Consider the following 24077-nt stretch of genomic DNA (forward strand, 5'->3'; position numbering starts at 1 on the left):
GTGCAGGGGGGAAATGAAGGCAGACCTATCACAGTAGGCCGCAAGAAAGAAATGTAGCGGCCGTAATAGCTTGAGAGTTAAATTATAAGAGCACGACGCTGTGAATTGTGACGACACCAACAAGCCGTGTTACTGCTGCTGCAGAGAACCTTGTCCAAGTAGCACTAGCTGAAGTGCAGGGGGGAAATAAAGGCAGAGCTATCACAGTAGGCCGCAAGGTTCGTAAATCTTGAGGGAATCGAATCAACACCAGAAAAGCAAGAAAGGAAGACTCTACGACCTGGGAGCTTGATAACACCATCGCAGTAGGAAGCGGCATAAAAGGAGGGGGGAAATGAAGGCAGAGCTATCACAGTAGGCCGCAAGGTTCGTAAATCTAGAGGGAATCGAATCAACACCAAAAAAGCAAGAAAGGAAGACTCTACGACCTGGGAGCTTGATAACACCATCGCAGTAGGAAGCGGCATAAAAGGAGTGTTATCCTCTGTTACTATCTCAGCTGCATCCAACCATCACGTAGAAGAAGCGAAATATATAGAGCAAGCGAGGGAGAGAAGTCGTTAAACAAGAAACACCCCATACTACAACGTGGGGCGGTGGAAAAGGTGAGGTGAGGGCGTTAGAGTTTAATTGGGGTGATTTTAGCATAGTTAAAGTCTTAGGGGTTTGGTTGAGGCTTAGGGATTTGTGGAATAGTTATCATTAGGTTTGAAGTGAGAAAAAAGGTAATAACTTAAGAAGCTACACCTACAAGTACCATTTTCTTTGTAAAAATTTTAAAAAACCAAGATAAAAAGTGGGCAAAAGAAAAGACCGAACGTGTAAAAATTAAAAGAGGGGGTGGGGGGGAATTAAATTATTGTGTATTAGAATGTGTGTGTGTGTGTGTGTGTGTTTAGATTAAAAAGTCCCATCAATAATTGAGCCATACAATTAATTCCATCAATTGGATAAAAAGTTAAAAAGAGAAACATATAAGAAAAAAATGTTTGAGACATCTAAGCTGAAAAATGCAACTAGAATTTGCAAAAATTTCGATTAAAATCAAGAATTTTTAATAATATTGAGTTTGACAAACATAATATTGAAAAAAGATGTCGAATCCCAAAAATGTTTAAGACATCCAAGTTGAAAAATGCAACTAGAGTTTGCAAAATTTAAATCAAATTAAGAATTTTTAATAAAATTGAATTTGACAAACATAATATTGAAAAAAGATGTTGAATCCTCAGGCAGTCCAGGTTTTGAGGTCGGGGTCCACTTACCTGCCACCATCCAAACAAACTAGGTGTTAGAACATCATAGTTACATTTGGGTAGATAAGTAATTCATATTTTCCCTGGCTTGTTATCGCTTTATCTAGGAATATAGACAACCATATGGATTCTTAGATAATTAAAAATTATAATTTAGCCACAAGTGAAGTTTAAGTCACAAGTGGAGTTAGGAGCGAATGAGTGCATGGGTTAAGAAGGGATTAGAGGAGGTATGGGACGATTAGTGGGCTTGGTATGTGGGGTGGTTGAAAAGAAAGTGTAAAGGAAAGATTTCAAGGGGGTACATAAAAGAATAATTTGTCGTTAGGGAAGTATTCATGTGTGTGTGTGTGTGTGTGTGTGTGTGTGTGTGTGTGTGTTTGTGTGTGTGTAAAGAAATAAGTGTCTCGGTGTGTGAGATACATTTACTAATCAAATTTATATTTTGTGTGTGTGTGTGTGTTTAGATTTAATAATCCCATCAATAAATGAACCATATAATTAATTCAATCATTTGGATATTTAGAAAAAGAAATTATAGGGGAAAATAATTTTGAAAACTAAATTGAAGTAACCTTTGACAATATTGCAATCCAATTTATTTTTTTTAGAAATTAGGAGGAATGGCAAAATATTTTTTCTTTGTATTGAGTTTGCAAACTTAAAGCAAAGAATTAGTACAAAAGTGTCGAAATCGTCAGGTAGACCAGGCTCTGAGGTGAGGGTCTACTTACCTGCCACCATCCAAACCATTTATTTGTTAGAACAATATGGTTGAATTTGGGTAGCCAGGTAATACTTGTATTCCCTGGCTTGTTATTGCTTAACCTAAGAACTTGATCTAACCTTTTGGATTCTATAAGAAAAATCAATCAACCCTAAAACCACTAGAACATTTTAACTGAGTTAAGAATGATAAAAAGGGTTTTTTATTAATAGAGAGAGGAGGATTGGAATCCTAGTCAATCGGTTACATATAGTGCCCACACTTGTATATTCTTCACCATCCATTTGCAAGTACTCTTCATTTCCTCATTCCAACGTGTGCCATTGCTTCCCGCACCCCAACAATGGTATCAAAGCAGGTTCTTACTTCAGATTGATCCCAACCCCCTAACTTGCACTTCTGCTGCTCCACCTCCTAGCTCATAGTTTGTCACTATAGTTCTTATGGTGCCTTGGTGGAGGACCATTCACTATAGCAGTTGTTAGCTTTAGCCCAACACCATTGTATGGTGATGCTTCCTTACAGTCTATGCCAATAGATCTGTATCTTCATTTGTACCTATAGTAATAAACTCAACATCTTTGTTAGGTTCCTATAAAGGGCATCCATACATTCACACGTGCTTGCACAACCTCATACAACATCTTTTGCATGTAACCAAATAATCATAATGATTGGTTGTGCAATGTCCTTACAGCACTTGTCAATCATTTGTATAGTTGTGCACTGTAAATTGTATGTTGTCATCCATACATCATCATCATCTCTGTACACACATCATCAACTATACATACAGGTATTGCAACACATCCATACGTTACTACAAGATGTCCATACAACTGTTGGAAAGTCATTCATATAGTAGCTAGAAATTTGCTCATACAACACCTTTCGTCCGTACTACACCTGTCACTCGTACAATCTTTCACTTGTTGTACAAGGGTGCTTGCTTTTGCAGCTTGCAATAATCTTAGTACAATCATCTTTGGATTCACCAAATTTAGGGTTTCCTAGAGTTGACGCATTTTTGTTGTGGATTGCACCCACTTGATGCAGATTCAAGCTATTTGGGATAGATTTTGCCTCAAAATTTGGGATTTGAGTCTATTGCAGGGACAATTGTAGACACTCTTAGGGATTTTTCATGCTCTTTGTGTCACATTTGCACTAATTACAATGATTGTACCAATTTGACCCAAATTTTGCAACATTTAAGTATAATTGGTGGCACATTGCAATCATATTTGTAAAATTATAGTGAGATTTAGATCATGCTTGCGAGGTACAACTCCAAATGCTTCTGGCAATTCATAGCCTCCTCCTATTGCCAATGTTCTGTCCGATTTGCAACCACTTAATGATCATGCAATTGATCAAGTACTTGATGAGAAGCAAGTTGTCCTTAGACAGTAAGAAAGAGTTCCGAGGTGGGCCTTGGCTACTCTATGAGTTAGCAAGCTAAGCCCTTGGCTGCCATACCAGAGGTGCACAAAAACAAATGTGTGGCAATTTGCTTCGTGTTTCTTTGATTTCTTTTTCTTGTAATGTGGAACATCTCTAGATAAGGATGCATTTGATGGCACAGAATGGATGGATGCCATGAGAGCTATACTTGGTTCCATTCATGCAAATGGCACATGGAAGTTGTGAGGCATGCGGGCCATAGCAATATCAAGTGGGTCTACCAAATTGAAGTGAAAAGGTGATGGTAGTGTTGAATATTACAAAGCCCGCCTTATTGCAAAAGGCTATGCCCAACAACATGGCATTGACTCTTAGAAGACATTCGCTTCCACCTCATGCATTATGACGATTTGGTGTGTTATTTCTCTTACATATCACAGGCATTGGGAGGTCCACTAGTTGGACATTAAGGCTGCTTCCTTCATGGGGATTTATTGGAAGAGGTCTATGTCACTCAGCCTCTATGATGCAAGGTTGCAAGTCTTGAAACTCAAGTATGCTGGCTAAAAAAGGCCCTCTGTGGTTTGAAGCAAGCACCATGGGCATTGTATGCCAAGATACTTTTTTTTTTGTTATGCCTTGCTTGTCAGAACAACCCTACTAAGGCCATTCTTTATGTCCAGAAGAGTGAATCAAATTTTTTTATTTTAATTCGTTATGTAGATGGCATGCTTATCACCGGTCTAAGCACGCAAAAAAATTGCATATTTTAATGTAGATTTGTAAAAATCATTTGCAATGCCAGATATGGGCAGGTTGCACTACTATTTGCGCATCTTGATTGCTAATGTTTGAGGGGAACATAATAATGATTCAATCCAAATATCTTGGACAGCTCTTGCAACGTTTCCAATTCGATGATTGTAAGCCATTTTCTACTCCATTGGAACTTGGTTTCCATTTCTCCTTTGAAGATGGGATTGCCTCATTTGATGCCACTCTTTATCAGTAGGCTATAGGCTAGCTTATTTATCATACATGGCCAAATTCGCAGTATGTTGTTTAACAAATAAGCAAGTACATGCACAATCCTAGCACACATCATTGACAGGTAGTGAAGCGGTTCTACCATTACTTGAAGGCCACACAACATTTGGAACTCTTCTATGGTGATTAGTCTTCTAAATTTGCATGCATTCATAGACAATGATTGGGTAGGTTGTTACAACGTGAGACTGTCTCATAGTGGCTTGGCTCTTCATGAATTTCTTGGTTCAACCTACATTTGCTACTTCGAGTTGTGAAGCTATGTACAAGGCAGTCTTCATAGTCACTATAGATTGTGCTTGCCTTTGCAACCACACGACAACCATTGTCAAGGGGGCAACAAAATGATGGACTAGACAGGATGATCAAGGGCCTCCAATGCAAAACCCTATTCTAAGTAACATCATCTCATCGCCCCTAGCCTTACCTAACCACCCCTAGCCTCACCACACCCTAGCATCATCCCAATTTTGTAAGACACAACCATCATTATCCTAAATTCCTTGCACATTTCCCGTAGAAAGTGAAACTAGGTTGCGATGGGTAGTCTTTCCGTTATCGAGCATGTAACTACTAACTCAAAATTGAACCTGAATCCTAGTAATTTATCAAATTTTTAAAGGATAAAAGCGAATGAGTAAAATTGTGAAATGAGACGTGGCACAAGGTCTGTTAGGACCCAATCCTCCCTGCAAACGTCAGGGTTGGTGATATATTATTGAGTTCATCATATCCACAGTTTGGAAGCTGAAGTCCAACAAATACATGAATAAGGCGATGCAATAACTGACCCTCCTTGCAATCGATACAATATTGTCACATGGACTACAACGGTGTCGATATCTTTCGATCTTGCATCGTGCTTGGATTTCCTTGCTCCCTCGTGTCAATAACATGCGTCAAAAGAGAGGTTTTTTGCAGGTCATCAAGCTCAGGGAGAGAAGCATGACCGACTCCTGTGTTAGAGAGGTGCCCTTGCCCACCGTCACTGCTTCCACCTTGCTTTCCACACTTGAGTTCCTCTACATTGACAAACTCACCAAACATACCCTCACCATCGAGACTGTGATCGATCTCATCCATGTTGGCTGATAATTTCTTGCTGTCAAGTTTCAAAAGCTTGCCCTCACCTTCTTCGGGGAGCGGACTTGGGTCAACATGCTGCCAAGTAGCACCCACTCCTACCTTTACATATGTCGTGCAAATGAGCAATTTTATGTTACCCCTTCCCATCTCCCGTCCACAAAGAAGGGTGTTCTTAATCTGAAGCCCATGCAAACTGGCGGTAGCAACGACTCGAATCATGAGGCGAAGTGTGAACTCCCATGCTACTCCTCAAGAGCGAGTTCCCAACACCAGAGGATAGATTTGGCAAGTTTGTGTAGAAGATAGATGCTCAATTGCTTTCATAATTGCTTTCCCTTATACAATCGCAGCTTCATGTCCCTTTCTTTTCCTTGTGCGATTGCTTCTCTTACAAGACCCATTACTGCTACGATCATGGCACCACCAAGAGCTACCGAGTGGTTTGAGTGTGTATGATGGATTAGTCAACCAAGAGCAATCAAATAGGTTCAGAGATACATAGCTTAGATCAACATGTATGATATCTATGTAACCTCAAGCAATTCCATTGGCCAATTGCAGCTACGGCGATTGCAGCGCCTATCCTTCTAGGATCCATCATGGGTGACAACCCTATTTCATTCAAGAGTCCCTTAATAAAACTAACATGTTAGTGAGCGTTAGTTTGTGCTTTGCTGAGCTTCAGGGAAAGAGGAGATGGTCGGCCACCTACAGCAGGTTGCTTATTTTTTGGAGCTGCTTTGCCTGCTTTCTTGCTACTCGAAGGTTGAATCCAAGCTGCCCACCCTTCAGTTGCTTTTCGGAAGCACTTGTCGAGCTAGGGAGAGGGTGATCGACCATCTTATGCTCTCTTTCTCTACTGCTAGCCAGCAAAAATAGTAGCAAATCAACTGTTTGATGCCATTGCTCAACCCCGAACTACTTCTTGCAACAAGCACCTACCCAAATCTCATTGCCTATCTCTTCAAGAGAAACATTCTCCACTGTGTTGATTTTCATATTCACGCTTGGCCAATCAACATGCTTTTATCTTAACGTTTTATGGAACGCAATCGTTGATTAGGGTTCGAAAGAAGGGATGCATATAGTTGAATCACCGCCTGATCTTGGAAGAGCAGTGGAAGAGAACAAAATGCAGTTCAATTGCTGGTTTCCAACTGTTATGGCTTTGCCAAGCTTGATCATCATGACAAAAGGAACTCACACCATTGGAGATCACCTTAGCATCAACGTTTAGCCGCTGCAACTTTAGCTTGAGTTCCTGGAACAGCCGCGGAATCTGCATCCGCATCCACGACCTTCACTCTCTTTCAAGGAGTCCCACAAGCCCCATCTTTTGGTACTCGCTTTGGTTCTTTTCTTCTATGAAAGGGAACCTAGCATCATGTATGTTGTCTTTCTTTTTGCTAGAGCAAACATGAACGAGCTTCCACATGTAGGTTCCTGTTCTAACTTTTGTAGCATCACCACTCATCCTTCTTCTACGTCACCATTTAATTATACAACAGCTCACAACAACCTAGGGTCTTTTACTTTGCGTGTTTTAATGGAGTCTCCACCATCTCGAGCACAAGTAAAGAGTTTCCATTGTCTGCTTCCTTTAGTGGCGAAGGCCCATGTTGGCGATCTTTTGCAATACCTTCTAAATGACCCCGAAAGAGCGGAATTGCCTATGGGACAAGGACGCCAATGGGCAAGCGCAACTTTTGGGAGCCATCGTTTGAAATTGCAGCAGATTGAACAAGCCACTTTAGGATTAGGAAGCTGAATTCTATAGGCAAAAACACAATAGATCTATGTTCCAAGATAAACCTGCAATACTTTGGCCCACAAGTTCATTTTCAAAATCAGAGAAATGGTTGTTCGATGTTAGAAAAGACCACAAGACCTTCAACGCTTTGATGTTGGGTTGAATGGTACGCCCCTACAGAGTGTTGCAGCAGTAACAAAACCCTTTCTTGCTGTCTGACACCAAATTTGTCTTGTCAAAAAATTAAAGCAAAAAATCAACTCAATTTCCACCATTAGACGTTTATGAAGATCAAGATCTAAGAGATTATGATATGTGGCTTGTCATACTTTTGGTGAAAAGCTTAGCCAGTGCTTTTGCACTTCCATCGTTAAAAAAAGCTAAAATAAAGCTACATAAATTCACACCATTACACTTGCATAAAATCAATGTTCAGGACACTTCGTCCTTGACTTAAGTAGGCCAAAAACAAAGATCCCTCTCCATTAGCTCTCTTTGACAAACAAAGACCCTTTTATAATTTGAATTGGATAGGTTTTTCATGCGTAAGTGGCTTCTTTTCTTTTCCCTTTTTACATAAAAAGTTACTAATTGCTTATTGTGTTTTGCTGAACAACACCGAGAGATCTTGTTCTTTTCAACAAATAGAGACCCTGTGTCTTGATTATTGGCTTTATCTGTTTGTCTTATGAGTTCTCTCTTTCAAAAAGAGAGATCCTTGGACTTTGTTAATTGCAATGTACTTGAAATTCGTGCCTGAAAATCTCAAGCGTGGCTACATTTTGATTGGAGACATGCAAGTAATATTTTGGGTTTGGTGACAATGCAAAACCAAAGTCAAGCTCCAAATTCGAATCAACTTGGAGCCACGATCTCTGCTTTACAAAAGGCAACCTACTTCAATGTTTGCAACATACGGGTGGAGCACGAACAAAAGAGTGACTACTTTTCCATGCCCTGCGTGCGTGCATGTACGCGCGAGCAAACACTTACATGTGTGTGTGAGTGCAGACACTTAACCACGAAACCCAAACCTTCAACCGAAAATTCACTGATTACACGTGTGTGTGAGTGCAAGCACTTACACCCAAACCTTCAACCGAAATTCCGCATGATCAATAGAGTTCTAGCTTCAACTCGCAACTTTATATAGTGTCAAACACTGCTGGCGGAGTCTTCTTCCAGGTTAATTCTTGACAGAGAATTTACACTGAAACTAAAAGGTAGAGAGTGCATGTTCGCAAACTGGAGAGCCACAGATTGATTTAAAATCACTTAGACATTTGACTGAGCTTTCTCACCCATTCATCCTCCCAACGAGGATCACATGAAAGAAGAGGTATATTTTGACAGATTACAATGGGGACAGGATGTAAGTCAAAGCACATTTAAATATGGTAAACAAAGAGTCTTTATCATAATTAGTAATCAGAGCAATATATGGTAAATAACTAACGTGGTAAGTCCAAACTGACAGAACCTGTACATATATTGAAGCCTTTCAATGCCCAACCTCAGCTTCTGGATCTGCCATAGCTGCAGGTGCAGGATTAAGTTTTCTGCCTGCGTCATCCACTGGTACTTTAGATCTTTCAGGTACAGGACAAAGTGTTGTACCCAAGCCCTCCACTGGCACCTCCAATCTTAAATTTGATGTAGCTGCAAGTGTTGGGCCGAGTCTTGCAACTAATTGCTCCACTGGAACCTTGGCTACATCCTTTCGATTGCCTAGATCTGCAACATATCTACTTACGCAATACATCCCTGCAGTTAACGCAACTACTCCCCATGGTTCAGTCATGAGAAACTTCAGTGGAGAAGAGAAGACTGCTGCCAAAGGTGCTCCAAGGAAAGAAACAGCTTGCCCACTTGTCCCGATTGTATTTCCATCTGTGATTAGAAGCCCTGTCTTGCAGTACGTTGCAAAATCTTCACAATTGTTCCGGAAAATGTGGTAGCAACCAAAGCCATTTTCTAAGAGGTAGTTTGCACGGTGGAGCACTGCTTCTGGTGGATCTGAAAGAGCGAGTGTGCAGGTTCCACCACGCGCTTTGGCAAGAAAGACCAAAGTATTCTCCCCATACTCGAAGCGATAAAGGGGACATTCACAAAGAAAACAATCCAGACAGGAAAGCAGTACTCCATGGCTGTCCTTGTTTATACCACACAGTTGGCAAGGGCCATAAGCATGAGAAGGAGATGACCCAGAGCTTGCCAAAAGGTTATCTACAAAAGTACCTGTTCCAAGTTCTTGACCCTGGCCTCTTGTAAAATGAATCACCTTACCATCACCAACATAAATGCCTGCAATTGTAAATAGAGTAGAAATGAAGGTCAGCACTCTGAGCTGTAAAATACACGACTCTTCAACAGATAAAATAAATCCCTTTTCCATCACCGACGCTTGCACTTGTAGTTGAGTTAAAAGAGCTGGTCAGAAAAAAAAAATGTGCTTACACATGCACAGAATTTAAGTCCACACAAAAGGCTCAATGCTGTTCTCTCTGAGCCCCAAGAACATCCAGCTGCAAGAGCTCATGTTGACAGTTGTTTCAAGCAAAAGTATTTGGCACAGCCAAGCCCCAAAATGAATTAAAGTTATCGTTGACCAAGAGGTCCCGCACACTGCTCAAGATTGTCTCCATTACCCAGACTGCCTTAAAACAGCGTCCACACAGCTCCATATCAGAATTGACATATGCAGCAGCACAAGCACATCAGCAGGCAGCAGACTGAAGGAAAGCATGTTCACCTCTGCCACTTATAAGGGCAGTTAGAAAGAGAGTCTTTTTTCCCCTCACCTAAATTGACCTAATCATGCAGCAGAACAAGGACATGATCTTGGCTATACCCCCCCAAAAGCAACACTACTGGTGGGTAATCAGAACGCTACAAGGAAAATCGATGACGTAATACACCGGTGCTTTTGTACTGACCTGTGACTATCTCAGCTTTGTGCAGACTCCGATTCAAATCCCAAACAAAGTTGTAGACCTAGGTTTAGGCATTCCCCTTGTAGAGTCTTACCATGGCGTTAAGGTGTACTTCACATAAGATGTGCTTTACCTACCAGCTGATTACCAAACAATGGTATTCATCCATGCCTTATTCATTGTCAGACAGTGGTATTTACCCATGCTTTATTACTTATTGATTGCCAAACAATCCATGCCTTATTACTTATTGTTGGCCGAAGTCCGGCATTGATAGTGGTTCCAAATTGACACGTCCCCATAGGATCTAACCCTATCATTGACCTAGGTACTCGCCCTACAGCTCAACTCATCCATAGGCCTGTACTTACTTACCCAAGCAACCCATACCACCTAAGCCCATCCTGAAGACCTTCGATACACCACCTATGATCGCCATGTAGATGGTAGGTCCAAGCCCCATCCATCAATTGAAGAGCGCGCAACTGACTTGCCACAATAGCACTAGCCCTCCCTCTATATAGTAGGAAACCCCCTATAGATAGCATGACACTATGAATAGCTCCCTCCATGTAAAGCAAGCACTATATATGAAGCAATCTCTATATATAGCAACCTCGACTAAAAATAGCCATCCAGCCCTTTGATATCCCATAACCCATGTTCACTTGCTATCCAACCCTAGTGTAGTACACCATGCACATGACATACTCCCCTTCCTCTAAGAACTAACTCCTGAGTTCACCAAAAAGCCCAAAAACTCTCTATGAAGGTTAGTCAATTCCAATAACTAAACTCTGACTATCAGTTTGAGTAGGATATACTTTCCATGAGACTCAAATCAAAGAGAAGCTAATGTCAAAGCCACAATCTTTGATAACCAACTCAACGAAAGTAAATCTCTCAATCTAAACAAGGTTATGTATCTTCAAGTATTCTTCTCGAGAGTCAAGTAGCTCTTGAATCCAGAGCTAGTTCCTTTGACATATCCGTACACAAGCATGGTAAAATCTTGGTACCTAAAGTTTAAGGATTCTGTCCACCCTATCTATTTTCTGACTTGGTATTCGCAGAAAAATATACATCATGCTGAATACCCTTGAACACAAAATCTTAGGTTCATGTAACAAAGGCAGTTTCCTAAGTTAGCTACTGGTTTAATTAGCCTCTTTAATGGCTTTGTAAATAGAAAGATTAATGAGAGTTATCATAATCTTTGGAATAAACGATTGCTTTTCTTTTCAAGATAGCTGGGCTACTTGATGTGCATAACCAAACTAGGAATGTTCCTGTCCTATCCCTATACAGCCCACTACAAGCTCCTGTGTAAGTCTAGCCCATGACTTACCACTCCTACTCTCTCCCTACCTCATGAGGTACTACCCTGACCTAACTTTCCTGCTATATTTCCATCTTAGATTGTCTAGTTACTTGTGACGATCTTCAGTTAGGAGTAGTCTTGTCACATTGGTATCAAAGCCCTTTTCTTGGAATTTGGTGGGTGAATTTTCATCATCTCTTCTTGAGATTTGGAGCAGAGGATCTTGAGGCTCTACCCTACCTCTGAGAAAAATTTGGTGGCCAGAAGTGGTCTCAGTTGGTTGCTGCCATGTGGCAGGCTTTGAAAAACCCTAATTTTCTAAGCACCCAAAATTTGGGGCTTTTTGCATCAGTGGATAGCCCTTGCTTCCCTGATCATTTCTATATATGAGAATCCTAAAATGGTGCAGGATTGAGTCAACATTGAAGGGGCTTTCTCTCTGGCACAAGAAAGTGATGATCTGCTGTTTTCCTGCACCAAATTCAGTCATTCTTGGCTTGATCTGTTCACCCTAATCTCTTGAAGCTGCACCTGAAGTCTGGCAGTGATTCGAGATTGTTTGGAGGAGCTGTGAGCAAATTTGACATGCATTTTGTAGGACCTGCAGTTCTTCTCCGAAATTCAATATATTGGCATCAAGGGAGTCGCCTCTGCTCTAGGAACACCCACACCAAGTTCCAACAAGATACAGGTTTGTTTGCGAGAGATCTTCCCCGATTTTTTTTTTGTTTGGAATTGACACATACACTGCCTAGTAAACGACCTGGCTACATATCACTTCGAAATTACTCGTGGCTGCTGCTGAGGTGTCATCCTAGCTGCTGGAACCACTCCACAAAGTTTCATGTCAAATGAAGGAGGATTACCCTGGGGTTCAGCGATGTGGACAGTGACCCGACTGTTTACTGACAGTTTGGTACAGTAGTATATTTTTTGAACAGTGCTTCTGTCTATAGCTTTGACAGAGAATTGGCTGTCCAAAGAATTCGAAGTCCTACATAGGTCTCTATACAGTTTGGTTTACACATTGTGCAAAAAGAGCCTTGCAACAGTCTGCTACTCCTTGGAAATTGAGCTATTCTTGATCAGGGCTTAAGACAGTGCATTTACTGTTGATTCGAATCATTAAAGATGCCTGTAAAGAGGTCTACTGATCAAGCTAGTAAGCAGCCAATGGATATCCTTGATTCCATCTCAGAGAAGGAAGCAATTGATGATCAAGCTATAGTTTCTGAGCCCAATGATCCTCATGTTGGCAATATTCAAGGGGATTTGGCAGCAACTCCTCATGTACAAATGCCCCCTAGCCAAAAGCAAATTATAAGGAGCTGTATGGATCCAATACTACAGATATTCAAGGAGTTGACCAATGAAATTAAGGCCAATAATCAGAGGATTGACCAAAGGATGTCTGTTACCCTTAATAAACATTTTGACCAGCTCAAGAGAAACCAAATCTATGATGGTAAGAGACCTTTGGATCCCCAATTTGATGGAGACTTGCATTCAGAACATGATGATGATCCTGTGCGTGTAGCTGACCCAATGGGTTTTATGGATTCTGCCTGAAAGACCTATCATGACAGTGGAGTAACTGCTCATATGGTCAAGGATTATGCACATGGTAAGGCTACTAATGGTGACAGTGCAGCAGCTGATGAGTTGTGTCTCAGATTCCATGAATACAAAGCATTGCCAGCAAACTTTAGGTCAGCATTGACATTCCAGCAATATATACGAACAGTTAAATCTATTGAACCAAAAGGGAACTGTGCCCAAGTAATGAGAAGCTATGGGGGTTCGCATGGGCTGCTGACTGAGAGCTGCTACTGGTCCATGGCTTATGGCTACCACTGGAGCTGTAGGAGCTCGTGCAACTTCTGTTGGAGCTGCTAAGGTGGACTGCAGAGCTCAGCTGTACCATGGGCTGCAGATGCCCATGACAATCAATAAACAGACTAATCCAATCCCCATCTGCTATTTGCAATTGGATAGCCAATTGAATGAATCAACTCACTTACTGTAGTGGACCGACTTTGTGGCTCTTGTGTCAGCTTGAAGAACTAGGTGTGAATTAAGTCCACGTCTACTCTGGTTGATGTCCTTCATGGAATCTTCCCAATCATATATGGCTACGTCCAACTCTGCATTGTAGTGCTCTATGTGACAGTCATGCCACCAAAAGATGGTGTCTACTATCTAGTGCATGGAAGCAAGTGTAACAGAGGGTTACTTTTTACTTAGGCTAAAAGTTAGTAGAAAGGCCTTTATTGGCTTGTAAGTGTTTTCTTCTTTTTTTTAGGGGATACCATAAGTTGCCACGGGGCATCCTAGGAGGTAATCCCATAAGCAATACTGCTTTGTACTGCCCTCGGCCATACCTATATAAGGGCTCTAGTTGTACTTGGCACTTCATTCATGACTTGTACTTCATTACTGAAATAGAATATACAGCAAGAGTTCAATACTCAGCTGAATTCTAAAAAGGATTGACTTCCTCCTGTCCTTGTGCAGCCCCTCACAAGTCCCTGTTGAAGATCTAGCCCATGATCTTCCTCTCCTACCTTCTTCCTAAAACACAAGGTACTGCACTACTCTAACTTTCCTGCATATTCTACCAAATTTAGGGGAGTTTGTTGTCAATTAGGAGCAATCTTGTTGCATTGGTATCAGAGCACTTTTCGTGGGAATTTGTGGGAAGTTCTTTGTCCAAACACTTTGAAATTTGGAGCATCTACTCTTGAGCCTAGGGCCTACCTCTGTGCAAAAATTCAGCGCCAAAAGTGCTCTCTGTTGTGAGCTGCCACATGGCAAGCTCTGAGAAACCTTGATTTTCAAAGTGCTGAGAATTTGGGGCTTTTTGCATCAGTGGAAATCCCTTGCTTCCCTAATCATTTCTATGTGTGAGATTCCTAAAGGATGGAGGATAGAGTCAACATTGAGGTTTTTTTCTCTCTGACGCAAGAAAGTGAAGAAAGCGACGATCTGCTGTTCTACTACACCAAATTAGGACATTCTTGGCTTGATCTGTTCGCCCCAATCTCATAAGGCTGCTCCCTAAGTCTGGTGGTGATCTGAGACTATTTGGAGGAGTTGTGAGCTATTTCGACCAGCTAGCATGGAGGAACTGCTGCAAACTTCAGATATACAGCTCCCTTTCGGGTCAGCTCTAGTGCAGATGGTCGCCTAGCTCCATGAATGCAACTGACAAAGTGTAATAGTAATATGGTTTTTTGTTACTGAGAATTTCAAAAATTCAGTGCAACAGCTAGTGCAGAATTGCTATTTGCCAAAGGTTCCAGCAATTTCTAGCCATCTAGGTGTAATGTTATGAAATTCTACTCCTGATTGGCTGTTTGGTTCAATCTTAGCATAAGGATCGCCTAATCAAGTGGAAAAATTTAAGTTCTCTCTAAAAGTTGACTTGCGAAATTAGGGCAAGACTAGCATTGATTCTTGATTAGGACTTAAGATAGTGCATTTACTCTAGATTCTAGTCATTGAAGATGCCTGTAAAAAGATCTATTGGTCAAGCTAGTAAGCAACCAATGGGTATCCTTGATTCCATCTCAGAAAAGGAGTCAATTGATGATCAGGCTGTAGTTTGTGAGCCCAATGATCCTCATGTTGGCAATGTTCAAGGGGATTTAGCAGCAACTCCTCAAGTACAAGCATCCCTTAACCAAGAGCAAATCATAAAGAGTTGTATGGACCCAATGCTACAGATATTCAAGGAGTTAACTAATGAGATTAAGACCAATAATCAGAGGATGGACCAAAGAATGCAGAACATGTCTGCCACTTTTAATAAAAGGTTTGACCAATTAAAGAGAAGCCAAATTTATGATGGGAAGAGACCTGTGGATTCCCAAATTGATGGAGACTCAAGTTCAGTTGATGATGATGATCATCCTATACATGTAACTGAACCGATTGATTTTATGGCTTTTGCCCGAAGGACCTATCACTCTAGTGGAGTTACAACTCATATGGACAAGGATTCAACACATGGTAAGACTCCTAATAATAACAGTTCAGCAACTGAAGTGTGTATGAATATAAGTTGCTACCAGCAGACCTTAGGGCAGCAATGACATTCCAGCAATATATACAAACAATTAAATCTATTGAACCAACACGACCTGTTTATCAAGACAAAGATATGAAAGACAAGATTATACTTCCTAAGTTCAAAGGTGATTCCACCTCTCCTGAGGAATTGGAGGAATGACTCAGCAAGTCCTTTTACTAGGGATCAATATATTTGTAAGTGATATGATCTTACTCAACAAGGATCAGTGAAAAATTATATCAAACAATTTTGAAAATTGGCTCTGTTCGTTTATGGTATTGATGAAAGAGTTAGAATGCTCAAGTTCATCCATGGTTTGCACCCTAGTATTGCTTCAGATGTTGCAGCCCAAAAGCCCAATTCTCTTAAAGAGGCCATGCAGTTGGCAGAGCTTTATGAACCCAAATACAATGGGAAGGAGAAGACTTTGGACATTAGTCACTTTGGAACTAAGCCTATGGTCAAAGGGATTTCCAATTATGAAAGCAAACTTCTTGCACCTGCTACAACTTCTTCTATTTCTAGGTTCCCCACAGTGTATGGCAGTGGCATGGGACAACCTAAGGCTTACAAGGCTACAGATGTAAAGTCATCCTTTGAACCCACTCCAAAGGATGATCTGAGTGATAAAAGAAACAAGTTGGTTAAGCAATTATCTCAAGCAATTGTTGATGACAAAAAGAAGAAGAATTTGTGCTACCTTTGTGGTGAGAAGTGGATCCCTGAACATAGGAATGTGTGCAAAGCAAAAACAGGAGCAAAGTTGAGCTTGATTCTAGAGATTGATGAGGTTTTATCTCCTAATACATCTACAGAAGAATCTGAATTTCATGAATATCAGGACTATGTGAATGAACGCCTTGATGATGATGAGGATCATAGTTCCAAAAAAGGGACCACCTTTCTCTTTGATCCAAGTGGGTTATCCATGTTTGACACCATGCTTATGGATGATAGTTTACCAAGGTGCTCAAATAGGGTGCTCAAAAGGGAACCACCTTTCCCTTTGATCAAGGTGGGTTATCCATGTTTGACACCATGCTTATGGATGATAGTTTACCAAGGTACTCAAATAGATCTAGACAATGGAACATTGAAGTTGTTAAAGATTATGAGAATGAGATTAGAAATTCTTTTGGAAATGATGATGTTGATGATGATGAAGTGTATTGGGATACACAATCAATTGTGTACAGCATATCTCCTGATGTTTTTATGGGCTGCAAGGGCTCTCAAACCCTTAGGTTAAAAGAAACAATCAATAACAAACCAATCCACATTTTGGTTAACAGTGGGAGCACTCATAACTTCATTAATGCAAAGACACTTCAAACAGTGAGGTTATGCCCATCCACTTTGGATCATGGGATCAAGGTTGAGGTGGCTAATGGTCAACATTCCCACAGTAAGCAATATTGTCAAGCTGCTCAAGTGCAACTTTCTCAAGACTATACTTTTCATGGAGATCTATTTGTCTTGGAAATGGGACCTATTGACATCGTCCTTGGTTGTGAATGGTTGAGAACCTTGGGAGAATTCTCTATGAACCTTAACAGGCTGTATATGAAGTTTATGCATGAAGGTAAGCACATCACTTTGATGGGTCACCAATCTCCTAAATTGTCCTTAATCTTGCAAGAAGAATGGCCAAAGACCTCAAAAGTGTTTGTGGAGTCTATGCTATTCAATTAACCAATTCTCAAGAGAGTAATGGGTTGTTGGTGGAGGATAAAGACATGCAGTCCCTATTACAGCAATACTCTAATGTATTTGCCGATCTTCCCAACCATCTCCCTCCCATGAGAGATGTGGATCATGCAATTGTGTTGGAGCCAGGATCTAAGCCAATCAACAAAGCTCCATACATACTTTCTAGAGCTGAAAGGGAAGAGGTGGCAAGGCAAATAAAGGAACTCCTTGACAAGGAATTTATTACACACAGTCAATCACCCTTTGCCTCTCCTGTGTTATTGGTTAAGAAGAAGGATGGCTCATTTAGAATGTGTATTGATTACAGGGATTTGAACAAAATGACAATTAAGAATAGGTTTCCTATCCCTAGAATTGATGATCTACTGGATGAGCTTAGAGGGGCAAAGTACTTCACAAACATTGACTTAAGGTCAGGCTATCATCAAATAAGGATGAAGGAGGGAGATGAACATAAAACTGCCTTCAGGACAAAACGTGGGCTTTATCAATTCAAAGTGATGGCATTTGGCCTAACCAATGCACCAACAACTTTCCAGGCCCTAATGAACAAGGTTTTGCAGCCTTTCCTCTATAAATTTGTGTTGGTATTCTTTGATGATATATTGATCTACAGCAAAACGAAAGAAGAGCATTTATTGCATGTCCAGCAAGTATTGGAAGTATTGGGGACACACCAGTTGTATGCCAAATCAAGTAAATGCACTTTCATGGCTGAGGAAGTGGAATATTTGGGCCATATTGACAGCAGTAATGGCATTAAGGTGGATCCCAGCAAGGTAAAGTGTACAAAGGATTGGCCTAAACCTCAGAATATCACCCAGCTGAGAGGGTTCCTTGGTCTAGCATCATTTTATAGAAGGTTTATACGGCATTTTGCCAAAGTGGCAGCTCCTCTGACTAATCTTCTAAAAAAAGAATGATTTCCAATGGTCTGACAGTGCCAATAAGAGCTTTGAAGCATTAAAGGAGGCATTAACTTCAGTGCCTATCTTGGTATGTCCTGATTTCTCTCAACCTTTTATAATTGAGGCTGATGCTAGTGGGAGGGGCATTGGAGCTGTCCTAAAGCAGAGTCATGGAGTTATTGCCTTTGAAAGTCGAAAATTGAATGACAAGGAGTCAAGTTTCCACATTTATGACCAAGAGACGTTGGCAATACTTCATGCAATCAAAAAGTGGCACCACTACCTTTATGGCAGCCATTTCAAGGTCAAGACTGATCATAAGACTCTCAGATATTTTCTATCTCAGTCTTCTCTATCACCCAAGCAAAGGAGATGGCTATCCATTGTGCAAAACTATGACTTTGACATAGATTACAATATGGGCAAAGAAAATATTGTGGCAGATTCTCTTTCCAAGATATGGGCTTGTACTTTATCATCTATTACCGAGGTTTATAAAGATTGGATCCCTGGCATTCAAGAAGAGTATCTCAATGCTCCTCAAGCAGCTGCTATGTTCCAAGACTTGCAAGATCCTGACTGTCAGCAGTATCCCAATTTCAAGTTGCACAATGGGCTCTTGTGGTATAATGATAGAATATTTCTTACTGAAAATTCCTCCTATAAGCTGCTAATCTTGCAGGAATTTCACTCATCTCCTATAGCTGGGCATATAGGCCTCAACAAGATGTATGATAAGGTAAAACAGAGTTTTTACTCGAAGGGGCTTTGGAAGGATGTTCTTGCTTGTGTTCAAAGCTGTAAGCCCTGTCAACAAAACAGGGAGTTGAATTTGAGGCCAGCTGGTCTACTACAACCTCTACCTATACCTCAAGGTAAATGGACACATATCAGCATGGACTTTATTGCAGATCTACCAGTGACCTCTAAGGATTGGAACAGTATCTTTGTGGTTGTTGATAGACTTACTAAAGCTGCTCACTTCATTCCTACTAAGACCCAATTTACAGCTTCCAAGGTGACTAAGCAATTCATGGAGAATGTGTTTAAATTACATGGACTTCCTCAATAGATTGTGAGTGATCGTGATGCTAAGTTCATGGGGCATTTTTGGCAAGAGCTTTTCAGTTCTATGGGAACACTTCTTACCCCAAGTACAACAGATCACCCTCAAACTGATGGGCAAACAGAGAGGGTTAACCATTGGTTGGAAGAGTATCTAAGGCATTTTTTCTTTGAGACCCAAGCATCGTGGGATCAATGGTTGCATCTAGCTGAATTTTGTTATCATATCAGCAAGCATACTTCAATTGGTATGAGCCCTTTTGAAGCCATGTTTGGCTGTAAAGCTCATGTCCCATCAACCATTATTGATCAATGGTGGGAGCTCCAACTCATAAGCCACTTCACCAACTTTCCTCAAAACCTTGTAAGGCATAATACCTATGAGCAACTTTAACATTGGTATTACCTTTCAAAGAAGCATGCCTAGACTTATGTAATCTGAGAAATACATAATTCCCTTCTTCAAAATGAAGATCTCGCCTATGCTCATCGACATAATCCTTCATCCTTGCTTGGGCCCTTACCATATTATCTTTACATTGCTGTAATAGAACAATCATGTGAGCCAAATCATCCTTGGCTTGCTGGCTTGTCAATGCTCCTCTATAATACACAAGTATTCCATGTATCACTGCTCAAGAAGTATTTGGGGCCTAAGGAGCAAGTTATGGAAGAGCTACCTCCTATGGATGAAGAGGGCCAAATTGAGTATATACCTGAGAAAGATCCTTGGATTTAGAGATCATGTGTTGAGGAACAAGTCCTACATGGAATATCTTATCAAATGGGGAGGTCTACCTGATGAGGAGTCTTCTTGGCAGCCATCTACAATTGTGGAGCACCCTCAATTGCTTAGCTGAATTCTATGGCCAAAATTGAGTCTTTATGAGCAGATTTCATGTTCTCTTGCTATATAGCATATATGGACATGCTGCAGCCAGCATTCACTATCCTTTCTCAGATCAGCATGTCTCTCACTGGATTATATGATCAGATCTGTTATATTGGACAGCATAGCTCTTCCACCCGATTGCTTGATTTCTTGGGAATATTATATGATCCATTTACAGATCAGCATGTCTACAGGGAGGTATTGACTGAGAAACTTCATTGTTCAGTTGATATGACCAGAATTGAGCTGTTCAGGTTTACAAGGACATTGTATGTCCAGGTTACAGCCTTTTCAAATTTGAGGACAAATATCTATTTGAGGAGGGAGGATTGTAACAGAGGGTTACTTTTTACTTAGGCTAAAAGTTAGTAGAAAGGCCTTTATTGGCTTGTAAGTGTTTTCTTCTTTTTTTTAAGGGGATACCATAAGTTGCCACGTGGCATCCTAGGAGGTAATCCCATAAGCAATACTGCTTTGTACTGCCCTGGGCCATACCTATATAAGGGCTCTAGTTGTACTTGGCAATTCATTCATGACTTGTACTTCATTAATGAAATAGAATATACAGCAAGAGTTCAATACTCAGCTGAATTCTAAAAAGGATTGACTTCCTCCTGTCCTTGTGCAGCCCCTCAAGTCCCTGTTGAAGATCCAGCCCATGATCTTCCTCTCCTACCTTTTTCCTAAAACATAAGGTACTTCACTACTCTAACTTTCCTGCATATTCTACCAAATTTAGGGGAGTTTACTGTCAGTTAGGAGCAGTCTTGTTGCCGCAAGGCTGCAATTTGTAATGTCTTGTGTTTATACAATAGAAAAATAACCCACAAGACAAGAGTAACAAAGGTTCTGTTTTGCTGTTATACATGTCAAAAGTGAGCTTCCCTAGTACTCTCTCACCTTGAGCAAAGACAGAATCAATGCTCGATCCCAATACTTCCTTAGCTTCTCGAGCACCCCAATCCCATTCCCTGGGTGCACTGTCCTGTCCTTATAATCTTCTCTATCTCGATGCTCTTTTGTGGCTCGAGCTTCCCAGTGCTATAAGACCCTCGTGGGAAGAGCCTCACTGTTGTGACTGTATCTGCATCTCGTCAGCTGCCTCACCTTGCCGGAGCAGATAGTCACCATACACAATTTTGGATCTGGAGATCTCCTACCAAAGTCACCGAAGGATGGAGAGTCATGGAGAGGTTACCTAAAGTAGAAGACAACCAAAGCGTCCACCTCCACTTACTGCTGCTCACAATCTCAAGGAAGAAAAGATTCAACGCTCTGATACAATGTAACAGGCATGCAGCCTACATTACTCTCAGTAGTGATGCCCGTACTAACTGAGTAGAGAGACAGACACACAGACAGAGATACACTTGACATGCATAAGACACATCACATCATGCTGGCAACTGCTCCCACATGAGAACTGGATATTAAAAAGGCTGGGCAGGCTGGAGGGGTTGCTGAGGACGTTCCCTGCTGAGGCTGAAGGCTGATGTGCTGCATCTGCTGCTGAGGCTTAATAGGAGCTGAGGGCTGCCTCCTGATGTGGACCAACCTGGTCTGTAGATCAAGCCGACCTGCTACAGCCGGTTGTGGGGCTGGCAGACTGGACCTGTGCCTGTGAAAGGCTGATGCCGGCCCCCATAGATCTTTTGAAGGCCCCCTAATGCTGTGGACTGCCCACGTGGCAGTTTCCCTGTGGTGGAGCAGTCCCGGGGCAAATCCCTGCAAGGACTGACGCATACAGCAGTGTGGTCTGCCCTGGTTGCTGTTGGAGAACTCCATTGTGCCACGTCACCTGTTGCTATTGATGGGCTGCTGCCATGGTGCCTGTGCTTGGATCTAACCCTAGCTGAGGGTTCGGCAGCCCTGTGGTTCGGTAGATGGCCGGGGGCTGTTGGATGCGAGTGACATGACGGTATTAGGATGAACAAATACGACAGAATGCTGTTACAGGAAGAAAGACAGTCCAAAGGATCTGCTTAGGCTTCCGGACACATTCTTCACCTCAAACATCGTGCTAAGATTAGCATTCAAGGGCATGCGTAAATTCGTCTAATGCCCCTCTCCTTTTCATATACAGAGCGAAGAGGCCAATGTAAGCAGGATTATCTCGATCTGATCCGGCAAACGCGATTAGGCAGAGCAAAGGCCCACTAAGAGACCTCAACGTCCTTAGATCATAGATAGCTTCCTCTCCTAAAAGCATGCTACTTGGTTAGCCGTGATGAAACTAGGTTTCCTGGGACTAAAAAGTTCAAAACCTAGCGAAATCAAGGTCGGAGATACAAACCGTACGTCATCCTGTTGTTTCCCAGAAAAAAAGGAGTCGCACTGTGTAGGCGAGATTTGACGAGTGATGTGAACTGCGAAGTGCATGCAGAGAAACAGCAATCATCTACGTCTGGGCAGAACGACATTGTCTGTAAGGTATCTTTTTGTGGAAACAAAAATCATGACATGAGGCGTTCATTCCACGTCGGGGCAGAACGACATTGTGTGCAAAGTGGCTTTTTTCACAAGGCAACGCTGTTCGCCGGACCGATGCATGATGCAAATCCAATTCGGCATCCCATCCCAAATACCAAATCCCAAATTAATTTGACAAGAAGACGAGAAGGCAAGGGATTAATGTAAAGAGAAGAAGAGGAGGAAAGGGAAGGGGAGGAGTACCGTGATGGGCGTAGGAGTAAGCGAAGCGCCAAGAATAGATGTGGTCACCGGGAAGAAGGTCTGAGCGGGAGAGGCGATTGGAGAGGAGACCCATGGAAGAACTGGAATGAAGCTGTTGAAGATGAAGCGCCACAACCAGAAGAAGAAAAAGAAGACGAAGCAACAATAAAAGCAACCGAGAGAGACGATACCTTAAAAGCCTTTTTACACCTGTACTTCAGCCAAGCCGCGTTTCAAAAGATTCTCACACGTATCCCACCAACTTATTCCACGTGTTAGCTCTTCATTCGCTCTCCCCCCCATTATGGCGTGGCTATTTCGTCACTTGCAATCTTCATCTCCACGGTACTTTTTTGGCACGCCCATTGCCCCTATCGGCTCAGTTCAAACTCGGAGGAGCCAAGCCCTGGGCGGCCCTGTGCCATGTTCCAACAACAAGGTCGGCCAAGAAAGTGGCAGAGATAGGTTTGAAACAATATGAATTTTATTCATGTGGCCTGCCGAGAGAGAGAGAGAGAAGAGAGAGAAGGGGAGAAAAAGGTGAATCTTGCCCAAAGTGAGAGATGGAGAGAAATGGAAGAGGAGAGAGAGGGAATGTTCAATGAATGCACATCCAAATTTTAACAAAAACGTGGAAGAGGAAAGAGAGGGAATGGATGCAATTCCAAACAAGTGAAAAAGATGAATGACACATGTCATTCAATAGGCCTGCCCAAAATAAATGGGGAGGCGAAAGGAGGAGGCTAGGGACGAGTGGTGGAGTGAGGGAAGCTGTGTGTGTGTGTGTGAGAGAGAGAGAGAGAATGGGGAGGCGAAGGGTGGGTGGACTAGGGACAAGTGGTGGAGTGAGGGAAGCTGTGTGTGTGTGTGAGAGAGAGAGAGAGATATAAGCGCATCCATGCATGCGTCAATGATTACATTATCTTTTGTAAAGCATATAAGGAGGATCGAGAGTGTCCTACTTGTGGTGAGGCAAGATGTAGAGTATATCTCAAAACTTTGGATGTGCCTCGTAAGGTTCTGCAACATTTCCCCATAATCCCTTGCATCCAACATATGTTCAAGTGCAAATCCATTGCAGAGCTCATGTCATGGGATTCCTCCCACCAATCAACCAATGGCACATGGAGAACTTTCATAGACACTCCTACGTGTGGAAGCATATTCAAGGCGCATGGCCAAGCTTCAAGGAAGAACTCAGGAACTTGCAACTTGGATTGGGTATGGATGGTG

General features: G+C 41.8%; 1 protein-coding gene across 1 annotated transcript; it reads right to left on the reverse strand.

Moving 5' to 3' along the window:
* Window positions 1–8530: 8530 nt before the first annotated feature.
* Window positions 8531–23009, reverse strand: LOC147885913 (protein LEAD-SENSITIVE 1-like). Its single transcript, XM_087396539.1, has 2 exons — window positions 22845–23009; window positions 8531–9574 (listed from the first exon to the last, which is right to left on the reverse strand). Exons 1-2 carry the CDS (start codon window positions 22936–22938, stop codon window positions 8772–8774), a joined length of 897 nt encoding a protein of 298 aa, XP_087252665.1. The 5' UTR covers window positions 22939–23009; the 3' UTR covers window positions 8531–8771.
* Window positions 23010–24077: the final 1068 nt, after the last annotated feature.

Source organism: Dipteris shenzhenensis, chromosome 25, assembly GCF_047967505.1.
Source record: "Dipteris shenzhenensis isolate YYH24624 ecotype China chromosome 25, Dip_SZ_1.0, whole genome shotgun sequence".
Lineage (NCBI taxonomy): Eukaryota > Viridiplantae > Streptophyta > Polypodiopsida > Gleicheniales > Dipteridaceae > Dipteris > Dipteris shenzhenensis.